Source organism: Sebastes umbrosus, chromosome 9 (assembly GCF_015220745.1).
Source record: "Sebastes umbrosus isolate fSebUmb1 chromosome 9, fSebUmb1.pri, whole genome shotgun sequence".
NCBI lineage: Eukaryota > Metazoa > Chordata > Actinopteri > Perciformes > Sebastidae > Sebastes > Sebastes umbrosus.
Window position 1 is genome coordinate 29,685,803 of NC_051277.1, and position 14,672 is coordinate 29,700,474.

The 14,672-nt window shown below is 41.0% G+C and overlaps 1 protein-coding gene across 2 annotated transcripts; it reads right to left on the bottom strand.

Moving 5' to 3' along the window:
* Nucleotides 1-11,574, bottom strand: LOC119494268 (ETS-related transcription factor Elf-2-like). Of its 2 annotated transcripts, none has more exons than XM_037780018.1 (9): nt 11,247-11,574; nt 9,111-9,194; nt 6,182-6,464; nt 4,866-4,973; nt 3,942-4,058; nt 3,043-3,126; nt 2,456-2,648; nt 2,085-2,339; nt 1-1,183 (listed from the first exon to the last, which is right to left on the bottom strand). In XM_037780018.1, exons 2-9 carry the CDS (start codon nt 9,183-9,185, stop codon nt 613-615), a joined length of 1,686 nt encoding a protein of 561 aa, XP_037635946.1. In that variant the 5' UTR covers nt 9,186-9,194; nt 11,247-11,574; the 3' UTR covers nt 1-612. The 2 variants fall into 2 exon arrangements, with proteins under 2 accessions (XP_037635946.1, XP_037635947.1); XM_037780019.1 differs by having other exon boundaries at nt 613-1,183; nt 3,942-4,055; nt 11,247-11,573.
* Between the last annotated feature and the right edge of the window lie 3,098 nt (nt 11,575-14,672).

Consider the following 14,672-nt stretch of genomic DNA (forward strand, 5'->3'; position numbering starts at 1 on the left):
TTTCAATTCACATTTCTTGTTTTTTTTTTATAATACATATTTCAGTAAAATCTACTTCAATACACTGATAGTACAAGAAAAAAATAGTATATTATACTTCAGATGTGGAGCACACCATTTAGTTCTTTTAATCTCGACAGACATCCTTTCACTCCCTTTTTATGAACAGTAAAAAACAGTGCTCTGCAGACAAACCATGAGACTGAAACAGAAGACATGAATTCTAAACGACGTCTGTACTGATGCATACCCGCTGAGTATCAAAAAATGCTTTTTACATTTCTGTTTACAACAAAGTCTTGTCAGGCTTTTTTTATATTACGTTTGATTACAAAAAGGAGTTGTTTCATTTACAATCTAAGGCTGCCTCATGTCTCCTGAGCTCCGAAGGATCTGCATCGTGTGCGTCTGTGTTTGTACAACAGTCCCTTTAATCCTTTGTGGGGCTTCAGCAGCTCCATAGTAAGAGCAGGCGTCTCCCTGGAGACCAATGTTAGAGAGCAACTCTGAGCGGGGTGGGGGTTGGGGGGGTGATGGGATGTGTCCTGCACTTCCTCAGCAGTGTCCACAGTCACTTCCTGTACCCGCCCCCCCCGGGGGGCCCCGGAGCACTCAGGATGAGGTGGTTTCTACCGATGCTGCTGGTGGGCTGGAGGGTGCAGCTTCTGCTGCCTCCTCTGATTGTGCTGCTTCGGGCTGACTGCTGGGGGGCTTCGGGGGCTGGGTGGGGGTTTTGGATGGAGCCGGGTGAGGCTGGCTGACCTGGATAGAGAACTGCGGCAGCGCCTGGGCCACCGCCGCCGGTTTAGCCATGATGAGGTGCGGCCGGCCTGCCGTTAGCTGGATCGTCTGGGCGCCGGTGGCGGTTTTAGCGGCGCCGTGCGCTAACTGTGTAGCGATGTGTTTAGCCTGGAAGAGCTGCGTGATCTGGCCTGACGGGTTGGCCGCCATGAGCGAGGCCAGCTGGTTGGCCGGGATGGTGATGATGGTGATCTTCTCTCCGGCTTTGGAGCCGCCGGGCAGCATGGTGGGCAGGGTCTGGATGACCAGTTTGGGGGGAGCGCTGGCGGAGGCGTTGGCTACCGTTACCGGGACCCCTGTGGTGGTGGTGAAGACGGAGGAGGAGTTTAACGTCATGTGACCTAGTGAGTTGGTCATGACCAGTGGCATGGCTCGGATGGGCCTGTAGGAGAAAGAGAAGGGAGGAACATTGATTATTGGTCTTTATACATGGATAACTGAGATAGCTTGATTTTAGGGCTGCACGATTAATCGAATAATAATCACGATCATAATTTTGGCTTCCCACAATTAAATGAACATGATCGCCTGCGATATTGACGTTTACAATGTGCGTTCTGCTCATAGAAAACTCTGCAGCATATCAAAACAAGAGCTTCCTAAACTAACAGACAGCCACCAGCCGGTGAGCGAGATGTTTTGTCACTTTTGGGTATAGATATTATCTATACAAGTAAAAAATTGTTTATCCAGCTCTTATTGTTGCTAATTTTTGCACCAGATTGAAGCATTTAACTTTAAAATGTAGCTAACAAACATGTAGGGTGAATATTCCTGCATTTTTTCATATTGCGATATATATATAGCAGAAAAAAATATTGCAATGGCAGCCCTAATTTGTACATTAGCAGGATTGTAAGCACAGCGTGGAAGTGAAAACAGTGCTCTGTTTATTTTGATGTGAAAGTGCAATTAAAATATGTTGTCGCTAAAATCAATGATCAATCAAAATAATCATGATTATCATTTTGGGCATAATGGTGAAGCCTTATTTGATTTGGTTGTTGCCAGCCCCTTTCACACACGAAATATGTAACATTTAGTGCTGTCAATCGAAAATTTAAAAAAGATGTATCTGTTCAAAATGTACCTTAAAGGGAGATTTGTCAAGTATTTAATACTCTTATCAACATGGGAGTGGGCAAATATACTGCTTTATGCAAATGTATGCATATATTTATTATTGGAAATCAATTAACAACACAAAACAATAATAAGTATTTTTCCATAAACCCTCACAGGTACTAAATTTAGTATCAATCATGACAAAAGTTTATAGAGACCTGCTGGCAGTGTTGCTGGGGATGACAGTGACGTAGGTCGTCTGAGGCTGGGTGGTGGCGGGGGAGTTGGTGCCCAGGCTGACGGGGCCGTGCTGGTGAGCCGGGTGCTGGCCAGACACCACCCCCTCGCTGTCCTCCACCTCCTCTCCGTCCTCCTCGTCGTCGATCACCCGGATGTTCTTGGGCATTTCTTTAAACTGGTAGGCCAGCCGTTGTCCCTCCACTTTGGCCAGGATGCCACGCTGGTAGTAATACCTACGCCCACACACACAGGCACACACACAATATCAAAGCAGTGTTGTCATATATGACAGAGACAGACTCTGTTCAGGACTATCAAGGATTAGGTGCGGAGAGGCTGACAGGCTGACCTCAGGGCTCGGCCCATGGTCTCGTAGTTCATGTCGGGCTTGTTCTTGTGTTTCCCCCACAGCTTGGACACGGCCTTGGAGTCCACCAGCTTGAAGATGCCCTTCTCCCTCTGCATCCACTTGATGTACCTGGGACAGGTGTTTTTATCCTGCAGCAACTCTAGCAGGAACTCCCACAGGTAGGTGGTGTTGCCTTGAGGACATAAAGCACAACATCATGACATCCTCTGCATCATATACTGTAGTTACCTTGACGGGATCAATACATCCGAGATCTCCACAGCACGTCACAGTTCCATAATTGAGCGTTTCATAAACCCCCACAAAATACAAGACTGTTGTATCTGATTTTCACTGACACCAAAGCAATACTGAACACAAGACAAAAGCATCAAGTGGATAAAGATCAGTTTTTTTTTTATAGAAATCTAAATGTGTGGCCCTAATCCTCTTTACCAAGTTAAGCCCAAGTGATTTTATCTGAAACTTTATCTGGTACTCATATATTACTTTAATTTGTATTCCACTTTACAGTGCAGGGTCATCTACAGTCAACATCTGGCATGTTGTGCACCACTTTGACCGACCTTTGCCCTCCCTCGGTCTCTTCTTGATCCCCAGGTCAAAGGAGCCGTTCGAAGCGAGCTGGGTTGTCTTGGGCTTGCGTCCACCTGCACTCAACACACACACACACACGTGAAGATGTGGTCAATGAGAGTCGTAACACACCATGTCATCACATCATTTTCAAACATGCTTGATACCTATACCACCCCACTTCACTGACTGTCTACTACGGCCCAACCTGAGCAGGTAATGACTGATTTTAGAGGAACAAAAGAACCTCTGTATCCTCCAGCACACATCTTTTACATTAAAGCCCCCCTCCAGCCAGTGTTACTTCCTATTTCTTGGTTAACGCTCTTTCTAAAACAGAGATACTTCATTACCATAAGACATAATTCATTACCATGGCAACCAGATTGCATCGTTTTTCAACCCAGCTTAGATGAATTTACTGTTTATCAGACCACAAATAAGATAAGAATAAGCGCAACAGACCGACTCTCTCTCTCAGTCTGGCTGCTGCTGCTGCACCGAGGAGCCGCACCGCCGCACACCGGCCGCAGCGCACCGGAGGACGGATAGACATGTTGCCGAGGTCCGCCGTTTGAAATGCAGTTTCGGGATGTTTTGGAGGTGCACCGGCCACTTTCGCCTCAGCTCCCAGCACCGACACCGCACCGGGCTGCACTGGGATTTGTTTATTTCTCTAACGGGACTTTTCTCTTGTTTTCATTCGGGCTGAAAGCTGTGCACTCCCCATCATTCGGACCTGTTAGAGGCCCGCAAACCTCCGGTATCGGCTGCTTTCTGTTAATTTATCTCCAGCAGGAGGAGACGGTAAAGAAGAGAGCGAATTGAGAGAGACCTTGGAGCCTTGGAGAGTCCCATGTGACATCAGATGTAGTGTAGAGACACTGACCTCCTCTCTTCTTCCTGGCAGCAGGTTCACAGTCAGGAGGGATGGGGAAGGACTCCTCCTCTATGGGTCCACACTCTGTAGACACCTCCACCACCGTCTCCATCATCACATCTTCTGCTGGGGTCGAACAAAACACAACATTCACAAAGTTCTCTTCCTGCTGGACCACGGAGTGAGAAAGCTACAGTGACACTGGATTTGGGGTTTCTTTATTACGATGGCTGTAAACTGCCAGGAGTCATTATTAAATACTGATGCAGGACCGTGTGTGTGTGTTAGTGTGTGTGTCTCTATGACCCAGGAACTACGTTCCAAATCACATACTTTTTCTTTTTACCTTTAGTACGTACTGCAGCTGCCCTTACAAAATACATACTGTTGCATGAAGTATACATACAGTACAATTTGGACAGATGCGACCAGATGTAGTAGGACATCCTGGTATTTTTGGCATATGATCTACGAGGAGTAACATTAAGTTAACGTCAGAACAAATGTCATAATTGAACAATGTTCAAATTGCAATAGCTCCAACTGTGCTACAATAAATCTGTACAAGGTTTCCCAGTTGTTTAAAGGCTGCTAACATAATTTATGAAATAGAACATTAACCTTCAGGGGAAAAGAGCAAAAGTGCTATTTCACACAGCGAATGAGACATATTTGAATAGTATGGGCTGTGATTCAGGCTGAATGCATCAGATGTCCTGTGGCCAACTGAATCAGAGGTGAACGACACAGCCTGGACCAGATGGGGCTGTCTGATCCTCATTCTCTTATTCAACAATGAAAACACCCACTGACTGCTGTAATCACCTGAGATGAAAGATACCGATGGTCATATCAAGTTGCAGATCACTGTCCATATGACTCATAGATTGCTGTGTCTATCAAACAGAGGAGAAGGTACTGACGGTTGTTTACCTGTGTTGCGTTCATTGTGCAGTCCTCCAGGAGACTCCATGTGGAGCAGAGCTTCAGCTGCTTCAAACGTTTTGTCAAAACACACCATGTCATGACCCGACATCTCCACTGAGAAGAGGAGCAGAGAGAAGGGCTGTCAGTACACAAACCACTGCAACACATGCTCACTGAGGAGAGAGTAGTCAACAAGACTGGACCTGCAACATCAAAGATCCCGTTTCTGATTACATTCACCGCAGTACAACGCTGCAACTTCAACTATTTACAAATGGTGACTTCCTTGTTTGAGGTTTGTAGAGGCGGTCTGTTCCTCCCTTCCTGTTTCCAGTAATAGCGTCTAAGTAGTAAGACGTTGTTGCTGCCAGCAGAGGGCAGTCTACTGATGTCATACACATCTTATGCATAGGTACCATTAACTGTTGATGAAAATATGCTGTTACAACATACACTCCTTTATTACTGTTGGCATACTGTTTTTTGTTAAAGAGTTAAACAGGTAATAATTCTCTCTCTAACATCTATTTTATATTGCTGTGAAAACATCTCCTTCAAACTATTTTTATTGTTGATTCAAGTTTCTCACCAAAAACTTAATTTTACAAGACTACACCTGAACACATCATGATAACGTTGTAATTTACCTAACCCGCCCAATAGTCATTTTTACTGAGCAGAGCTTGAACGCCTCATAACTGTAACTCAGTGGTACCTCCTTTAACGTTAGTAGCTCCGTTAACTAGCCAAGAAGGATTGTGCTGCCCGCTGGCTTCTAACAGGTAACGTTACTAGCTGTCCCCCTTTTTTGTCCTCCCCCTGGAGTAGTAGCGCCGTGCTTTTGAGCACTTTTTTTCTCTCTCCGCCAAACAAACTAAAACATGATACAGCGTGCGTATGCATCATTGTGCATACGTAACTGTTGGAAAGCATCAATAAGAGGAATCGATAGTCACAGAGGCATGAGATGCCAAGAAAGCGGAAAACTAGGGGAACTAACGGGAACCGATTCTCTATTCCCATCCCTAGCGTTTTCCCTGCCTGCCGAAGTGGCGGATGGCCTGACAATTTTACCCGCCACTGCCAACAATTTCCCCGCATTTGGCAGGTGGCGGGTGCTAATTTCAGACCCTGACGCATACCGTAGTCCTTGCTGTCAGCTTCTTGAAGCTATATTGCCTGGCACCCAGAAAATATCTACACACAACCGGCGTTGCCATGTTACTTTTTGTAAAGTTTGTCCGACCTAGCAACAAGGAGGGCGGGACTTAAGATCGGTCTTTCTATAAGTCAGATTTAACATTCAGAGAATTCAACCTTACCAGTCTCAGACACCTCCGTAACCACCTCCTGCTCCTCGGCCACGTCCTGCATCAGATACGTCTCATCGTCATAGACCAGGACCTGTGCTGAGTAGCACTCCTCTACCTGGGCACTGGGCACTTCCTCCACGATCACCGCCGGACAGCCGTCTTCCTGCAGCACCACGCCTTCCTCCTCTTCCACATCGTCCTCCACCTCCTCTCCGCCCTCCACGATCACCGCCTCTACTTCCTGCTGAACCACTTCTTCCTCCTCCTCCTCCTCAATGGGCTGCTGCTCACACTGAACAGTTGAAGGTTGAGGAAAAATGAGATTAGTAGAAGTCACTGTATTCCCAAATCGCAGCAATTAACTTGGTGAGTATAATGTTATAATACTGATACAAATGACAGACCAGAAACATATCCTGTTTGGATACTCAGAAATAGGCCTTATTATTTTCCAATTATTTTATGGCTCCATTTTTCACTTCATATACATTTTCATCACCTCCATTTTTATCAATTAATTTTTGTTTCGTACCTGAGAGTACAAAATCACTCGTACAAGCCACTTAAGATTGATTCTATTCATACGAGTGGTTCTTGCATGAGGCCCATTGTCTTTTCAGAACAAGGACTTAAAACTGAATATTTTGTGCATGTAAACGTAGTCACTGATCCTCATTATCTGGGAAACTCCTTCTCCTTTGTTTTTGTTCTGAATGATTTAACTTCACTAGTTTGATTGGATTTATCCTCAAAACACAGAGTTTACAAGAGAGTTTATTCCAGCGTCAGGATCCTCTCATTCATGATAATTAAGTTCCACAGTTTATACAACAATTTAGAAGCATATTCATATTATGACAGCAGCTTGCTAAACAACATCAAGTCAGTTAAGTTTAGCTTCACTTCATTTTTTAAATATTTTACATACATGCTGTTATCTAGTGACATCTAGCTACTTTTTGAGCCGGCTTTAGCTATTTTCTATTGGAAATAGTTTGCAACACTTATTGACCTTTCCATCTTATTAGCATGCTGGTTGTATTTTCTGTGGACACTGTGGCTTGTGTGGGATCAGTATTTCCTTCCACTCTTTGTTTGAAAATGTTGTTTTGTGTCAACATTTTCTACATATTTGGCCATGTCACCTTAGCAAAGACTCCCTTCAATCACCTATACTGAGAAAACGCTACATGAAGCTGCCCTCTCATTTTTTAATTTCACAGGCACTATATGAGTTTTAAAGGCCGCGTCTAACATTAACATGTGTGTCACCTTCTGTGTCTACCAGTAGTTATTCTCAGACCAAACAATTACAGGACACGTTCCAATGCAAATGTCAGTCTATTGGTTTCCAGTTCTATTTTGTGTAAACATTTAGGTAGGGCGAGTACATTTAGAGTCTTGATTTGAAGTTGTTCACTGAATTATAATAATGGTTCTTTTCTGTCTTGGTCTAACTCGGTGTTGTGTTGTGTGTGCAAAGGCTAAAACATCGTTATATAATACAGTGGAAACCACTTATAGTGATCACGGTTACAGTGATCAATTGCTTATATGGATCAAAAAGCTTCAAACAGAATCATTCCTATACAAAAGCTTTTTAAATAATTTGCTCATAGTAATCAAGTAGTCCACTTAGAGTGTTCATTTTGGGTCCTTTTTATACATTTTAAAACCAACATTAATTAAATTTCTTTTTTTACTTTACTCCCTTGATAATGAATGCGCACAAGGTTGAAGCCCAGCCTTAGTTTGCAGTTTAGTGAACCTTCTGTATGCTGTTGAATTGTTTGCTGCAGACACTTAATACACATTTTATTACCCTGATATTGTCCTGATTTTATAACATACACAAAAACACAAAACTTAAAAATTTGGGCTGTCAAAATTAACGCAAATTAATTTTAACACCACTAATTTCTTTAACGCAACTTGCGATTTTTAGGTTGTAGCGGGCTCAGTTCTAAAGCTAGGAGGCTAAGTAACGCCCCATACTTACGCTAAATTTTGGCAAAGAAAAACTGGCATAGACATTTTAAAAGGGGTCCCTTGACCTGAAAACGGGTTCTATGGTTACCCACGAGTCTCCCCTTTACAGACATGCCCATTTTATGATAATCACGTGCAGTTTAGGGCAAGTCATAGTCAAGTCAGCACACTGACAGCTGTTGTTACCTTTTTTGGGCTGCAGTTCGCCATGTTATGATTTGAGCATATTTTTAATGCTAAATGCAGTACCTGCGAGGGTTTCTGCAAAATATTTGTCAATGTTTTGTGTTGTTAAATGGATTCCCAATGATAAATAGATACATCAATTTGCATAAAGCAAGCATATTTTCCCACTCCCATGTTGATAAGAGTATTAAATATTTGACAAATCTCCCTTTAAGGTTCATTTTGAATAGCAATAGCAACATTCATTTTTTACTTTCTTCTTGGATTTTCATTTTCTGACCAAGTTTATACAAATATCAAAATGGGGAAATTTGCTCCATATCATCATTAAAGTGGCAATAGATAACTTTTCAACTCCCCCCTATCAACATTTACTTCATAATGATAAGCAAAATACTTGCCTATTGCCACTTTAATCATACATTACATTTTATGGAGTACCAAAAGTTAGATATTAGCTTTATTAATAGGCTATTCCATTGAGAACAACCTATTTATTAATACATATACCCTATATAACAAGCTATATACCTAGCTTTTTTGATAATCGGTCAATATCAGTAAGCTGACTGATAAATCTCTCAATTTGAAATATTTCAGCTGAGGCAAAACACCCCCTCAGCCCAAGTGCATCACAGAGGGAAGCTGAATTAACTCTACTCTGTTCTTCTTCCACTGAATTTGCAACTGTTGGCACAACTATTCAACATAACAGGCTTTGTTTCACTTCCATGGCAGCAGTTGTGGGGACACACAGGCTTACCTGCTGGGATTCCTCCACCACGGTGACATACTCCACTATGTTCCCTCCACTGTCTGACACTACCACAGAGGTCATCACTCATTCCTATCAAAACAAAAGTACATGGGGTCAGGATGGAGAAGGTTGGAGTGTGCGTATGTGCACAGGGGGTAGCGTCATGTGAAAGCCCCAAGGCTGTCCTCATGACTTAGTCCCTGTATCTTTGTAGTCTTGAGGAAAGAACACAACTAATCAGTCATAGACTTTCGCCAAGCATCAAACTCACAATAAGAGATAAGAACATCTTTATACTAGAGCCACAGGCTGCAACAACCTACAACGAAGGAGTCAAACTCCTGGGACAGTAAGACCATCAATAATTGATTAAAAAGAACAATAACAACAACTGGCTCCTTTTATATAAATATGTTGTATTAACATGTTGTGCGTTTCATGCCTGATGAAGGTCTATAACCATAACACGTTGATTTTAATTAAATTTGGGGCTAACAGCGTGTAAAATTCATTACACTCTTTTGCATGAGCCGGTGTTAGATAACTTGATATTTCAATATCATTAGAACTAAGGGTGTAAGAAAATATCAAGACATTATGTTTTGTGTTACTGTATGCCTTCTAAAAAAAAAACACTGTATTGTTTTTTAATTAATAGTTTACATACAAAGATTACCTCAGTCAATACTTTATTTCATTTGCAAAGATATATGCCACCTCAGTGTACAGTACGTGCCCTCTCAAAGTAGTGCTGTGATATTGGATGTTACAGGGACTGTGATAAATGCAAATGTAGTTGTTCTGATTGCATAAAAAGTAAACTTTTTTTCTCAGATTTTATGCATATGGTAGTGTTGTGTTCTTTACACTATGACAGTTTTCCTAAAATTTGATTTTTTTTAAAAATCGCAATATATCACCTTACTTACAGTATCACAATATATCACAATATATTGAATCGTAAACCCCTGTATCACCATACGTATCGTATCACCAGATTCTTGCCAACACACAGCCCTAATTAGAACTTGTGAGGCTGCTTCACACTGTTCATTACAGCCTCCTGGGGGGGTTAAGACTGACTATAATATCGAAACCAGTTCATAAAGTTTGAACTAATAGTATATAATATAAATATTGCTTCAAATAATGTATGTTAAGTTGAGCAATGGCTCAGAAGATTGGTACATAGTGTTTCATATTGAACTGAAACTAAAACTAAATGGCGTTAAATTGATATTTTGGGGGTAACGTTACATCATTTACCTACAATACATGCAATTCAGGATGAAAAGAAGAAAACTAAATACCGACACGACTAATCTACAACAGTGTGCATCAATTTAAATTCAATTCAATTTGCTTTATTGGCATGACTGTCAGGTGAACAATATTGCCAGAGCGTCAATTCAATAATTAATAAAAAATTAAAAAAGAACAAAATAAAAACAAAAACATTAATATATATATATACACATATATACAATTCATTAAGCAAATTACAATATAGAGATATTTAAAAAGAACATGCATGTACATTTTAGAAAACAATAAAGAAGTAATTCATGTTTGTTGTGTCAATAAAACAAACAAACAAACAAATAAAAAACAATTAATAACAATATAATGCAGTATCACGTCAGACCCCGCTGGTGTGTCTGAGGAGCTGACAGACTGACAGCACCATCCTCATCCTCATCCTCATCCTCACCACACAGGCTAATGTTTACCTTCTGAGCGCGCTGGCACGTCACTGAGTGCTAACTGATGCTAGCTCGTTAGCTCGCTAGCTAACGTTAAAGCTTCTGCTGCTAACTTAAACAAGACTTAAACTTAGCTAACGTTACTACTGCTGCTCACGTTACGCACTTTGTTACGCAACGTTACATATTCATGCCATATATAAATAAATAAACAAACAAACATTCTCCTTTAAAAGTAACAACCCGGTAGCATAGCTCACAGCTAACAGCACGGTTAGTTAAGGAGCAGCCAGCTAGCAGACATCTACACCGTCTGTAACGGACTGAAGGAGTTCTCCGTCACTGACTGACCTACAGGGCACATTGAGACGGGTGTATTGAGAGTCGTGGTCTATAACAGCCTGCTGATATGTTATTGCAGTAAGTTTCCTCCTCTTACCTTGTTTCTCTTTAGCTAGCGCAGTGATCTCCTCTGTAGCGCTCTCCGGGCCTAGCGGTGTCCGAGCTGTCGAGGTTAAGATGCTTCGCTCTGCTCTCATTAACTCGTGTTTCCGCGTCCTCCGTCCCTCTAAATCACTTTCTGCAGACACCTATCGCCTTTCCTGCGTTGAAACCTAAAGGCTGGGAGGCGGATGAAGGCCCTGGAGTTGTGTGTTTTGATCACAGCTCGGTTCTTTGCTATCCTGTAGCTTTCCGGCGCGTCGCGTCGCCTCGTCGCTGCAGCTAGAGCACAGCCCGCCCCGTGACGTCACGAGGACAAACCACACACACAATGAGCGCAACCTTGTATGTACCAATACATCCATGGTACTCTCTGGTGAGAAAGAACGCTTGCAACTCCTCCTGCTGTGGATCCACATTTAAAAATCTATTATGTAACACCAACAAGTCATAATCAATAAATTTAAATAACATAATTATATAATAATAATATAATATATAATATTAAAATAATCAATTAATCAATCGAATAATTGTTTAAGCGCATATCTGGACTATCTGCATCTATCTGCACTACCTGCAACCACCTCTCCTAGCCACTGGTGCACTTTAAACTTACTTTACACTACATTCCATTTACCATTTTATAGACTGCACATATTACATCTATTTATTGTACACTACATTTTTTTATTGTCCATTCACTATGTTCATTCACTATGTATATTCTGTATTTCTATTTATGGTTTTACAATCTTTTTGTTCACCTGTACCTTTGTATCTGCACTTTGCTGCTTTGACACCTGAATTTCCCCCCGGGGATTAATAAAGGTTCATCTTATCTTATCTTATCTTAAGCTGATAATAATTTGATTACTGTGATTATTAAAGGATAGGTTAAAAAATGTTCAAGTCTGTCTTAAAACAATAGTCAGGTGCCCGAATGAGCATTGAAACTGTTTTTTGCTGGTTGTAATCAAGCCCTTATAATTGCTCCTGAAAATCAAATTCCGGTTTTAAAGCAGTATATAGGGTCGTTAAAGCTGCAGTAGGCAGTATATTTTTGGCATCATTGGGCAAAAATTCCATAATAACCTTTCAGCATATTGTAATTCAAGTGTTCTGAGAGAAAACTAGACTTCTGCACCTCCTCATGGCTCTGTTTTCAGGCTTTAAAAAATCTAGCCCGTGACGGGAGACTTTGACCAATCACAGGTCATTTCATTGAGAGAGCGTTCCTATTGGCTGTGCTCCGGTCATGTGACCAGAACTTGGCGTTCCTTCAACAGATTTTTCAATGGCGGCCGCGTCATAAACTTTCTCATTTTACAGCTAAACAGTGCACTACAAGATGATTGTGTTCAGCATAACCTCCAAAATGTATGTGTCACCTTTGACCAATCCTTTGTCGCTTGACAATCATGTCAGCCAGCTTATTCGTTTCTTGTTTCTTCCAACTGAGGAACATAGCTAAATTAAGATCCGGGGTGAGCAAGGCTGAGATGGAGATGATTATTCGTGCTTTTATTTCTTCTTGTTTAGATTATTGTAACGCTCTTTTTACCTGTTTGAGTCAAACTTCATTGAACCGTTTTCAAACTGTCCAAAATGCAGCTGCTCGGCCTTTAACTAGACATAACAAGAGATCACATACCACCCCTATTTTATCCTCTCTACACTGGCTTCCAATTCAATTTCACATCCATTTTAAAATACTGGTGCTTACTAGTGCCTTTAGAGCCTTGCATGGTCAAACACTCCAGTATATTACGGACCTCCTCCTCCCTTACGCACCAAATCGGGCTCAAGGTGACCGTGCCTTTCAAGCTGTCGCACCCAATCTATGGAATGCCATCCCCCTATCGCTGCGATACCTAGACTCCTGTGACATTTTTATGAAGCAGCTGAAAACGTTTTTATTAAGACAAGCTTTTGTTAATAACTGAATGTCTGAATAACTGCTCCACTTTACTTATTGCTTTTATTGGCCTTTTTCTTGACTGTATTCTGAACTTTTTACTTGTGTATGTGTCTCTGTCCTCATTTGTTTGTTTTGTTGTGATTTTAGCTCGTCAGCCCTGCGCTTGTCATCGCTACTTTTAATATTGACTTGATGCAGTATTTTTATTAATGTAAAGCACTTTGTGATATTGTCTCTGTGAAAATTGCTGTACAAATAAACTTTGCTTACTAATCATTCTTCCTGTTCATACTGGCCATTAAGAGAACCCTTTTCTAATGTGCTTCCAATGTAAGAGATAGGGGACAAAATCCACCGTCTTTAATACATGCAAATATATATCCCAAAATTCATCTGAAGTTAATATGAGGCTTCAGCAGTCTCAGGTAATTAAATCAAGTGGTCTTTTTAGTACAAAATTCCCTTGAGGCCCTGTCTTGATGAGGGTTCCTGTGTCAAAATCTATTTTTAAGACCATTAGGCTACTTCAATACTGTACTTAAAGTGCATATTCCTAAACTAATGTTATGTAAAAAAAGGGCTAAAAAAAAGTAAAGTAGCAATTAAGCACTGGTGCCATAGGTTTGAGAATCCTCAGCTGCCTTGCAGATGTCCATTTTGTCCAGAGCATGTCTTAACAGTACTGTTAACAAATTAAATTTAAAATGAAATGCAATGTTTGCAGTAATCCTACAATGCAGTAAAATTAAATGAACTTTGGGCAGTAGTGTTAGTGTTATGCAGAACAGCAGGGACATCCAAAAAACTGTATGGTCTGTGCTTAGCCCCAGACCTTGTCAACTCCTAGAAACGCCCCTAATACAGGGTCAGTTCTACAAAAATAAAAACATTTCTAGCAATGCAGATAGTTTGTGTTTAATTAGTTCAGTCTCTGAGATTTCAGTAATCACACCACAACTGAGTGGATGAGATGTTTGTGCTGCTCAGAAAGCTGAAGACTAACACTTGAAACACTCACTGACTCATTTTCTCATATTAAGGTTGACAGAAAGGTCTGTGATTTAATGCAGTGTAACAAGGACATTGTTTCAATCATGGAAAGTAACTAAGTACATTTACTGTTCTTAAATAGACATAAGGGGTACTTGTACTTTACTTGAGAATTTCCATTTCTTGCTACCTTACACTTCTACTCCACTACAACTCAAATATTGTACTTTTATTACAACTTTAGTTATGAGTTACTGTACTGATTAAGATGTTAACACACAAAACACAAGTTTCTAAAATACGATGCACTGCTAAACATAACTAAAGAGTTGACGCATTTGATATGATTGACAATGACCAAACAACCCATCAACTATCAGATTCGGATTCAAATTTTGTTAAATTTGTGTGCGCTGCAGTACGTGACATGACCTTTTTCCAGCTTAAAACCAGTGAAAAAGAAATACAGAAATCTCTAATATTGACTAACCATAACAGAAACATATATTGCTT

Excerpts from the sequence above, each read along its gene's own strand:
- LOC119494268 (XM_037780018.1), bottom strand. The coding sequence starts at position 9,185 with ATGACCTCTGTGGTAGTGTCAGACAGTGGAGGGAACATAGTGGAGTAT. Across the intron at positions 4,974-6,181 it reads TACGGAGGTGTCTGAGACTG|TGGAGATGTCGGGTCATGAC; the intron begins GTAAGGTTGAAT and ends TCCTCTTCTCAG. Across the intron at positions 1,184-2,084 it reads CCCAGCAACACTGCCAGCAG|GCCCATCCGAGCCATGCCAC; the intron begins GTCTCTATAAAC and ends TTTCTCCTACAG.